The sequence below is a fragment of the Nomascus leucogenys genome, chromosome X (genome assembly GCF_006542625.1).
Source record: "Nomascus leucogenys isolate Asia chromosome X, Asia_NLE_v1, whole genome shotgun sequence".
NCBI lineage: Eukaryota > Metazoa > Chordata > Mammalia > Primates > Hylobatidae > Nomascus > Nomascus leucogenys.
The window spans coordinates 61,027,144-61,038,047 of NC_044406.1; the positions used below are offsets into that span (position 1 = coordinate 61,027,144).

The 10,904-nt window shown below is 47.8% G+C and overlaps 1 protein-coding gene across 3 annotated transcripts; it reads right to left on the minus strand.

Annotated features, from left to right (window-relative positions):
• Nucleotides 1-5,838: 5,838 nt before the first annotated feature.
• Nucleotides 5,839-10,500, minus strand: PJA1 (praja ring finger ubiquitin ligase 1). 3 transcript variants are annotated; one of them, XM_030807103.1, is made up of 2 exons: nt 10,351-10,500; nt 5,839-8,448 (listed from the first exon to the last, which is right to left on the minus strand). In XM_030807103.1, the coding sequence occupies exon 2, from the start codon at nt 8,218-8,220 to the stop codon at nt 6,286-6,288; it is 1,935 nt and encodes a 644-aa protein (XP_030662963.1). In that variant the 5' UTR covers nt 8,221-8,448; nt 10,351-10,500; the 3' UTR covers nt 5,839-6,285. The 3 variants fall into 3 exon arrangements, with proteins under 3 accessions (XP_030662963.1, XP_012354578.2, XP_030662964.1); XM_012499124.2 differs by having other exon boundaries at nt 5,839-8,116; nt 10,351-10,495; XM_030807104.1 differs by having other exon boundaries at nt 5,839-8,122; nt 10,351-10,494.
• Between the last annotated feature and the right edge of the window lie 404 nt (nt 10,501-10,904).

Below are 10,904 nucleotides of genomic sequence, written 5' to 3' on the forward strand. Positions count from 1 at the left end.
ACGAAAATAAAAACAATCAAATTAACATAACAAAAACTCCAAAAGGGAAAAAGAGCATACAGTGAGAAGTGAGCCTCCTCTTGTCCCTCACCTTGGCCCGTTTCTTATATATCATCTTTCCTGAGATATTCTGTATATTGGTTAGTACAAATGAAAATGTATCTTTTGTGAACCGCGAATGATAATAACTGCCCACTGTTGGTCGCCTTGTTTTTGTAACTTCTTGATTTTTTGATACTGTTGCACGGCAATAACTGTGGATGTGCCTCATGCTGGTTACAGGCTGTCTAGCAAAGTATCTGATGGCTGTGCCATAGTTTATTAAACCGGGCCCCTAGTAATGGACATTTAAATGCCTTTCTGTCTCTTGCTACTACAAACAATGCAACAATAAAGATACTTGTAAAAACAACCTTGTGCTTTTGCACATGTAGCATAAATTCCTACTACTGGAATTGCTGGGTCAGAAAGTATGTGGATTTTAAATGTTAATACATTTTACTAAAGGGCCCGTCAAACAAATGGTAACAATTGACACCCCCACCGTCAAAGACAACCCCACAAAGACAACGTAGAAAGGGCCCATCCTACACTCCCTTTCCTTACCTGTTTGGTGCCTCTGAGGCCCAGCCCCCTTCCAGCTGGGCCAGCCAGGCTGTTTGCTCTCAGGTCACCCTGTGCCTGCCTCCACATTGCCTTTCACAAAGAATATGGCAAACCTATGTTTGTCTGTCTCCCACACTAGACTATGAGCTTTTTGAGGGAAGGACTAAGCCCTACTCATCTCTTGCAGGTCCCAATTGAACACACCACAGGCAGAAGCTCAATCAATATTTGTTGAACTAAACTAGCCAGCTCCGAACCTCCATCTTTGAGTGCAAGAGTGGGCAGAAATGTGTTTGCTGAATGCAATGCGAGCATGGTCCTGACTGAGCAGAGCCTTGGGCTTGGTTCCCTGGGTCCCTGCAGATCTGTCTCCATGTGTTTGGTGGCCCAGTCCCTGATTCCCTTCAGGCTGGCCCCCAGGCCCTGCTTTAGTCACACACCTCTGACTATGAGTAGACACTGTCTCCTAGTCCTCAGTTCCCGTGGAAGAATTCTTCTACGTATGTGTCTTGTTTCTCCTCTTTCTCCTACCGAAGTGCCTGACTTCTATTGTCTGTGTGCCCCTGAGCTGCTCTTGCCCTGGTCCCACAGTGCTCTGCTTGGAGGCAGGTGGCATACAGTGCTTACGACCAGAGTGCCTGAATGGGGTCTAGGTGCAGCCAGCTGGGGCTTCTACACTGACATCCAGATCCCCGCGTGCTCCCCACCACAGTGGGACTAGGATGGATGGGGAGAAAACATCTCTGCTGCCCTCCCCTACCAAGCAAACACGCTCTTGCTCTGTCTTCAAAATGCCATCACCTTTCTGAACGTTGGTCTCCTTACCACTCACCTGGGGTTGATGGCAGGGTCCAGTGAAATCAGTGAATGCAAAGGGGTCTGGGGAAATCTTATCCAAATGTGAGAGACTGTGAAGCCTCACTAATGTTTTACCACCCTTCTTGGGATAGTGAAGTACACAGGGAGGAAACAGGAGGAAGGGGGACCTCCAGGGATCAACAAAACCCACAGCAATGGGCCTAGCCACTAAGCTCCAGGCTGCAGAGGCAAATGCCAAGGCAGGCTGAAAGGGTTGCCCAGGCATCCCAGAACCTGGCTTGCTCCATGCTAGACCTTGTGCAAGGCTGGCACCATGTCGGCAAACACCCTATCAGCTTCATGTTTTTCAGAGGTTCAATCCAGGCCAAAGAGGGGTGTGCTGAGACTTGTTGCCATGTATTTCCCCATCTTCAGATAAACGCCACCTTCTCTCCATAGGCCTTGGGTATGAGAACAGCCTCTGACATGCTGGGGATTCCACAGGACAAACAGAAAATGGGATAGAGGTTGAGGGTTGAGAGGGTGGCAGGAGGGGAAGGGGGCACCAGGGCCTTCAGAGGCTGGGGGTGGGAGTGGGGCTAAGCTTGGTCCAAGCCCCCATGACTCCTACTGGGTTCTCTGAACACAGCCCCTGCCTGAGCCTACCTTGGGAGAGAAATCTATTCGCACTGTCACCAAGTGTTGCTGAACACTTTCGTGCCAAGCAGTGCATGCCAGGACTGTAGAAATGGCTCACACATAGCTTTTGACCTCAAGAACTTAGAGATGGGAGACACAGAGAGGAAAGGAGCTAGGGGATGTTGAATTTTTCTTTTCAGGAGCTGGCAAATGAGGTTTTTTGTTGTTGTTGTTTCTGGTTTTTTTTGAGATGGAGTCTCGCTGTGTTGCTCAGGCTGGAGTGCAGTGGCATGATCTCGGCTCCCTGCAACCTCCACCTCCCAGGTTCAAGCCATTCTCCTGCCTCAGCCTCCCGAGTAGCTGGGACTACAGGCACACGCCACCACACCCGGCTAATTTTTGTATTTTTAGTAGATACGGGGTTTCACCACATTGGTCGGGCTGGTCTCAAACTCCTGACCTCGTGATCAGTCCACCTCGGCCTCCCAAAGTGCTGGGATTACAGGCATGAGCCACCGCGCCAGGCCACAGATGAACTTTTTAAAGGATGAATAAAATTTAAACAGAGCTGGAAAGGACATTTCAGGTCAGAGGTCCTTAGGCACTTCCATGGAAGGGTTTCACTGAAACAAAGGGCTAAGAGAAGGGTAGGGCCTTAGGGCACAGTAAGAGCCTTCTAATGGTTCAGCTGTAGTGCCAGCTGGGGAGACCACCTCAGGAAGTTACAGTGCTCTCTTGCAAGATGTAGTGCTTTATGCCTCAAATGATTGACCAAATCTGGGGCTTTTTATTTCACAGCCAGAAAACAAGACCAGAAACCCAGAAGTAAATTGTGGTGGGTGATACCTTCAATGAAAATCCAAACAACTTACTCTCATAAATGACTGCTTCATGTCTGGAGGCCCCTGAGGCCTTCTGTTCTAAAACTATGGCCCCGGGTGCCAATGACAGGTCCACTGCATCATGAACAGAAATTGCCTGACCCTTGGCCATGTGGAATACCTCATATGATGAGGAAAACAGTCACAAAAGTGGGCTATGGTGTTGGCAAGCGTGCCACTTGGGGTTCCTAGTTACAAACAACAGAAACCAATGCTAGTTTAATTGAATCAGAAAAGTTTTATTGGAAAGCTATAAAGGAGCTTGGGGAATTGTCAGAGAGGCTGGAGAATCAGAAACTGGCAGGAGCAAGGGAACTGGGCAGCCAAGGACACAGCCACTTCCTGCCATAGGAGCTATTGGCCGCCAGCACTGTCAGCACGGGACCCACATCACTGCCGCCCTGTACCACTGCTGTTGCCGCCCCTGCTGCCACCAACATCATCACCACAGCAGCACGGGGACAAATGATTCAAGACCCCCACTTCTCTGACTTTCTCCCTCCAGCCTTAAAGTACTGGGCACGAGTGTATGATGGGCTTAGTTGACATCCCAGGTCCAAGTCGCAGCTGCTCAGGGCCCCAGGAGTATAGGTCTTGGGGCCTGTGGGCTTTCCTGGTAGAGCACGCCTCAAGTCCACCAAGACACTGCAGTAGCAGGTTGCTCCAACACACCAGCAGGGGGCTTTGAGCACCGGGTGAGTGTCCCTTTCTGTGCAGAGACTAATTCTGACTAAAAGGCAAATTAGGGTCACTGCTATGCAATAGCAACAGAAAGGAAGATGATCAGGACCCAAGCGTGCTCCTAAAATACCTCCTTAGGTGGTGCCAGTCAGAGCACAGCAAAGGTTAATGGCAAACCTCCAAAACCCCACCCTAAAAGGGCTCTCCAAGGACTCAGACTCCCGAGCCTCCATAACCAGCTGAGGTGCTGGCTGAAGGCCAAGGGGAAACCTAGAATGACTTGTGAGGGATGAAGTCATAAATATCAGCTTGACCAGTTGCAGAAAAAAGAGCTGCAGTTTCAACCCACGTTTCTGTACTTGCAGTGAGACAAGAATGACATCTTGCTTTTTCTAAATTGGAAAAAATTTTGATTTTGCTTATTTTGTTGTAATAATATTCATGAAAATGCACTGACACTGTAAAAAACATGAAGCAAATTCATTATTTCAAGTGAAAAACAAAAGCCTCCTTCCTGACTGCTTTCCCCCAATCCTCCGTCCCTCCCTAGAGGTAACCCCTGCCATCAGTTAGGCATGTCGCCTTCCGGACATTCTTAGGCATTTTCATATAAAGTTTGGTTTTGTAAGGTTTTATTTTACACAAACACTGTGCATGTTGCTCTACACTATGCTTTCTTTACTTAACATTGTCTTGGAGATCTTTTAATATCAGTACATCCAACTTTTAACTGCTGCATAGTTTTAATTCCATACTAGCAAGGAACCCAGGTTGGGCTGAAGGACATGCACCATTTGAATATGTTGATAGATAGCTACTACCCAAACTGTCCTCCAAAAAGACTGCTATAGTTTATATGCACACCAACCCCATGAGTCTTCTCATTTCATCTCTTCCTAGCCCAAACTAGATATTATCATGAAGAAAAGCTATTGGCTTCTGATAGATGTAATATGTTTCATTGGTGTGTTAAATTACATGTCACCGATTATGAGTCAGGTTGAACGTGAACAACATGCAGCCTGTTGGAGATGTGCAGAAATAGCACTCAGAAACTGTTAGTAGGAGCATGAACATGTACAATGACTTTGGAAAGCAATTTGGCAATATCTAGTTGGGGTGAAGATGCTCAAACCCTAGGACCCAGAAATTTCACTTCCATATACTTACCTCTAGAGAACTTCACACATGTGCACAAAAGCGCATCTGTTTAGTATGTTCATTGCCGCAAAATGCTGGGAAGAACCTAAGTGTTCACCAGTAGGGAAATGGATAAATAAGGTGTGGTAATTCATACAATTAAATATTTTATATACAGCAGTTAAACTGCATGAACTAGATCCACATATATCGAAATGGCTGTCTCCAAAACACTGTTGAGTCTAAAATTGAAGTTGCAAAATGATATATACAGTCTATCAATTATATCCATTTAAAAAACATTAATACTCTTTGATTATTAATATTTATATACACACATATACATACAAACACACACTCCTATATATGTCTAAAGACATAGATAAGAAGTAAACACACCATTTTCTGGGTAGTGCTTACCTCTGTGTAAGAAAGAAGGTAAATATTATGGGCTGAGGAACTTCACCTGTGCCTAAAAAAATGTATTTATTGGAGAAAGAGAGAGAGAAGAGAGGGGTGGTGAAGGGGAGGGAGAGAAGGAGAGAGAGAGAGAGACAGACAGACAGACAGACAGACAGAGACATCTCTGAAGCAAATATAGCCAAATGTTAAAACCTGTTCACTCTGTGTAGGTGAGTACCTGTATTTTCCTGTAGCACTTGTGTGGCATATTTTTTTAATTCCTATCTGTGTCACTGTGTTAAGCTATAAAATTGGCATATAGCTTTATTTTTTTGGACCCATTCCCTCTGAGAGTTTCTATTTTCTCAAAGGTGATTTTAACTCATTCATCCCTACATTCAGTTTGGACTTAATCCTACCATTGTTTTGTTTCTTTACCATGCTTTTTTTATTGTTTCTTTCTTTCCTTCTTTCTTTTCTTCCTTCTTCATCTATTTGACCCTTTCCCCTGCAGTAGTTAGACAAGCATACACTTTATTCCTACTTTTAAAGTCACTGCCCTCATTTTTTTTTTTTGCAATTGTTGAAGTCTGCATTTCCAGTGAAACTAAAGCTTTTGATGCAAATGCAAGGGATCAGTTATAAAGTCATTCAGTACCACTGCTTCAGACAAAACCAAAAAATTCCACTATACCATGTAAAACCAAAAGAACAACTTTAATAAGCTTTTACGGCACTGCAATTACAGGAACATCGACCCATAACATGCAACAAAAATGATTTTGCCTTTTGGACATATTTAACAGATAAACTTGACATTACAAGTAACAGCAACACATTCTACTGAAGAAAACAAATGCAATTTAACTTTCAGGTTAGAAAACGTATCTTCTTACTGCAATCTCAAGTAGCATTTAGAAAGTTTAGTTTTCCCTTTTCTAACCTCTAAAAGATGATATGATTTTTAATGCAATCATACACAACTGTTTTCACATTGGAAATCATCACGAGGAATCAATAGGTTTAGGCTAACTGACTGATTGGTTTTGTTTCCATTGTTAATTTCAAGAGGGCTCCTGCAGTATTGTGGATTTCAGATGGGGAAAATAATCAGACCAGGAGTAAACAGCCTTGGTCTTTAGAGTGGGGGAGGGAACATGCAGCGGCACACGGGGCAGGTGCCTGACTTCTGAAGCCAGATGGACACACACGGCTTGTGGAAATAGTGGTGGCACGGCAGCTCAGTTGCCACCTCCCCCTTCACATATTCGCTACAGCAGATGGGGCAGCACATCTCCTGACCAACTGCGCCATGATCTTCAGTGACCAGGATCTCAGGAAGAGCGTCAATGCTCTCCTTGCTTGCTGGTGGATTGGCCACCTCTACATCCACTGCGAGAGATTCCAAGTGCGCAAGGGCAGTTTCCATTGCCTGGGCCAGGCGTTCTTCAAGTGCCATGTAGGTGAGGAACTGAGGATCCACGTAGGAAATGGCTTCAGCCACTCCTAATCCATCTGCAAATCCATCAAAGAGGCTCCAATCCACTTCTAGGTCTTCGCTCACACTGGAGTCATCTTCAAGGTTGTTGTTTCCATCCAGCATGAATACCCCAGGTTGCATCAACTCGTGACCAGAATCATTATCCCCCTCACTGCTACTGTCATTCTCATTGTACTGGAGCCAAGGAATTTCTCCTTCTTCCAGGGATGCCTGCTCTTCCTGAAGAGATGGTTCTCGAACTTCTTCAAGGTAATTGCTGCCATTGCTGCCAGCACTGGCCCCGGCGCCAGCCCCAGCACTGGCACTAGCACTGGGGCCGGGGCTGGTGCCAGTGCTGGCACTCACCTTAGCCTGTGGAGGTTCCCGCTCTTCTTTCCCCGGCAGAGTCTCCCAGCTTTCACCACTGGAGGACAGGGTTTGCTCTCGGCTTCGATACTTCCGACGCAGAGCAGCAATCCACTCTTTGTCACTGTCAGAGTCTTCGTCGCAGTATTTGTAGTAATCATCACTGTGCGTCCAGAAGTCAGGGTCGGCCATGGTGCGTCGTCGTCTCGGCACCTTTTCTGGTTTCACTTGGTCACTCCTCACTTCCCTTTTGTCTTCAGGGTACTTTGGCTCGGAATAGCCACTTGAACTCTCACCTCTCCCTCTTCTTGCCAGGCCATCCGAGTGGCCTTCATTGTCATTGGTGGTATCCCTCCACCTGGAAGTACTGTGTGGCATATCATCATCATCATCAGTATCAAAAAAAATTTTTGGTTTCACGCAGTTTGGACTTGCCAGGTTTCTGATTTTGGGCCTGACCACAGGTTCCTCTGCACTCTTTGAGGTGTTTTCCCCACCACCACAAATACTCACAGGAGCCCTGCTGGGACGTGCAGGTAAATTTTGCTCCCTTCTTTCCCTCTCCAAGCTGTCACCTTTTGTAGCCACCTTGCCTTCAGCAGAAGACGACTGTGAGGCCACACTACTTTGTGGCAGGAAGTCAGCTCTGCTAGCTGAGCATCTTGCTGCAGGGACTGGGTCTAACTTGTCTCGCTCCTCTCTCACATCACGGCTAAAACTAGAGAACTGTGGAGGTGGCCCAGCCAAAGACCTTGCCCCTTTCTCTGGGTCATACAGCTTATCATCTTTAAACTTGCCAGTTTTCCCTCTCACTGGCGGTCGCTCAACAGGCCCAGCCCCCTCCTCCTCACTATCATCTGCCCCATAAGAGTCAATATGTCCATAGGCGATTCCTCTTCTGCTACCCGAAGCTCTGTACTCTCTTGGCGGATACCTGGAATAGTCCTCATTATTAATATTCAGGTTGGTTCCCGAACTCTCGCTGTCGTCCCAACTACGACGAGTAGTGGAAAATGGCGATCGGCTCCTCTTGGTGGTTTGACTGGGGGCTGATCTGTGCATTGGGACTTTGGAGTTCGTCTTTCTCTGGCTGGCAATCCTTTCCCGCTGGCTCGTGGGTGGCCTGAAACTGACATAAGCATGCCTTCTTCCATACCTCCTACCTGTATTGGACTGACACCCTCCTGTTGGATTGGGCCATACCGGCTTGCTAGATTCCTGACCCATCACTCTGACTTAGGAGGGCTTCCAATACAGCTGGGGCTTGGGTAGGAGGGCTCCTGCTCCCTGCACACGTTTTTGAGATGGGAAAGTAAAATCAGTTTAGAATAAAGGAGCAGGGAGATTTATTTTCACTTCAGCAGGCAGGTAACAGAAAAAATAAGGGGGCTTTAAAATTAGTTTCACTTTCTTCTAAGGCCTGGAGTAGCATTCCAGTGACTGTCAGGTGTAGACCTGGAACACATTTTTAATGTTGGCAAAATGATTACAAGACTGGGTTTGCAGGAAAGCCAGACTTAGAGGAGAATCTGACGGAAGGTTGGGGGGTGACTGGACGCTTGGAAGGTGGTGAAGTACTGTGGAATTGTGCCAACGTGGGGAAAGGAAAGACTGCTGTAGTTTTTTTATGGGATGTCTGCGTTTTTCTGAGTGCTGCAGACATACAGGAGAAATGCAAATTGGAATAGAGTGGAAAATACAGATCGCTGTGTGTGCACGAGTGCCTATGTGTCTGTCTATCAAGAGGAGAGGGACAGGTGGAAGGAGACCAGCAATCCTGCAACAGAGGGATGTTTATGTTTGTAGGGGTAAAGGGTATGAGTGTTAGAATGAGACCCATTCTGGATGTGGGTATGAAAATGACAGGCATGGGTGGGGTGGCTTTAGAGGAGAGGGGTGCGTGTATGTATGAGGAAAGGGAAGGTGTTTGTGTGTATAGCTGTATGTGAGGCAGCTGAAACTACAGAAGGATGCCCATGTTTATGTGTATGTCACAGGCAGGAGAGTGTATGGTTGGCAATGGAGAGGAGTGTCTGAGAGTTTGTGTGTGTATGTTAGTCAAAATGGGAGGCAACAATGGAGAAATGTCAGTGTGAGCAAATGCAGCAGGCACAAATGGAAGCGGGGGGTGGGGGGGCGCAGCACTGGAGAGGGATGTGCTTGAGGTGGATGGAACAGAGGCCGGCAATCAAAGAATGATGCCTGCCTGTGTGGATATGGCAAGCAGGGAGGCAGGTGGTGTCCCCATAGAAGGATTTATGTGAGTGTGAGTGTGTGCACCTCGGGGACCAGCAAAAGAGAGCTGTGTCTGACACACGTGGCAGAGAGAGCAATAGAGGAGAGCATTTGAGAAGGGGGTATGAATGAGCACGTGTGGCTACATATGTATGTCACTGGCCAGCGATAGAAGGATGTCCTTATGTGTGTATATGACAGGAAGGAAGAAGGAGGGCAGCCGGAGGGGGTGTGTGAATAGGCATGTGTTCGCGAGAGCACGCAGAGGCCGAGCAGGGAGGGGGCCCGTGCTAAGGTGTGTATGTGGCAGGTGGATAGAAGAGGGGGAAGGCATGGGAGGGTGTGGGGGTGTGAGGGTGTGTGAGAGGGTGTGTGCTGCGTGTGCCTGCGCATGCGCGGGGGAGGGGACGCACTGGAACCTTGAGGATGGAGGGGCAAGGAGGGGGCTGCAATGGAAGGCTTCTGTGCGGGGGCGCGTGCTCGCGAGACACGGGGGGGTGGGGGGTAGGGGGGACGCAATGTCATCATAAGAGGTGGGAAAAGGCCATCAGCTCAAACGGGAGACCCAAACCGATGTGGCAGGGGAGAGGGAAAATGAAAGAAAAGGGCGTGCGTGGGTCTAGTTTTCCCTGAGAATAATTATTTTTTCCTTACAATTTTTTCCCTGGGAAAAGTATTTTTACCTAAAAATCTTAACCATTTACCATTTGGCAAAACAACAGCAAAATATGGGAAGAAAGGCCACGGAGTGCTCCGCAAAGGGACTGAGGAGGGAATTAGGAAGGAGAGGGGAGGAGAGGCAGGGAGAAGTGGGAGAGGGCTGCGACCACCACTGCCCTCCCAATAGCGATGAAAGCCACTCGAGTGGGGACCGCGCCACACCAAAGGGGTTCCGGCAGCAGAGGATGTGGCCCCAGAACAGGCCGATGGAGGACATGGGCCTCACTCTGCAGCCAGGTCCCGCGTCCGCCCCACCCCTTCCCGAGGGGCGAACCTGAAAAGCAGTTCCCAGGAACCCCCCAAAATCCTCGCCCCCGTGCCCGGCCACTCGCCCCGCGCCCGGCCACTCGCGCCACCGCCAGCGCCCGGATGAATCGAGGAAACAATCAGCCTTTCACTCACCAAGTCCAGAAAGCCACACGCTTTTCAGAGAAGCAGAGCTCTCCGATCTCCGACCGCCACGACCGCCAGAGCCACTGCTCCCGGTCTCGAGCTCCTCCCCCGCCAGACAGCAGCGGGGCAGGCGGCGACTGCGGCGGCGGAAGTGATTGTGAAGTCAGCTGGAGCCCGCCTCCTTGATGTGGCGGGGGCGGCAGCTGCTCTCCACAAATCAGGGTGGGCCCGAAAGCATTATTTCATCTTAAATGGTGAAATCGTCAAGGATACAGAAAAGGGCAGCGAAGAATGCCACACACACCCAGCTTTAACTAATGTTAAACATTTAGCTATATTCCCTTCTGGTTTTTTTTATAAATAAAATAAAATCTGCAAATTCTTTCTGATTAAGTCCAATATGAGAGTAATTACGTTACTACATCACATCCTATGTTACGTGTTATGGTTGTACCGAAAGTATTAAAACTGTGAAACTATATTTAGGGTTGCAGTAAGCTTAAATTTTTTTTTAACCTGATGGTTAAAGCAAATTGAAGCTGTTTATGTTGAATTTGTTGCTG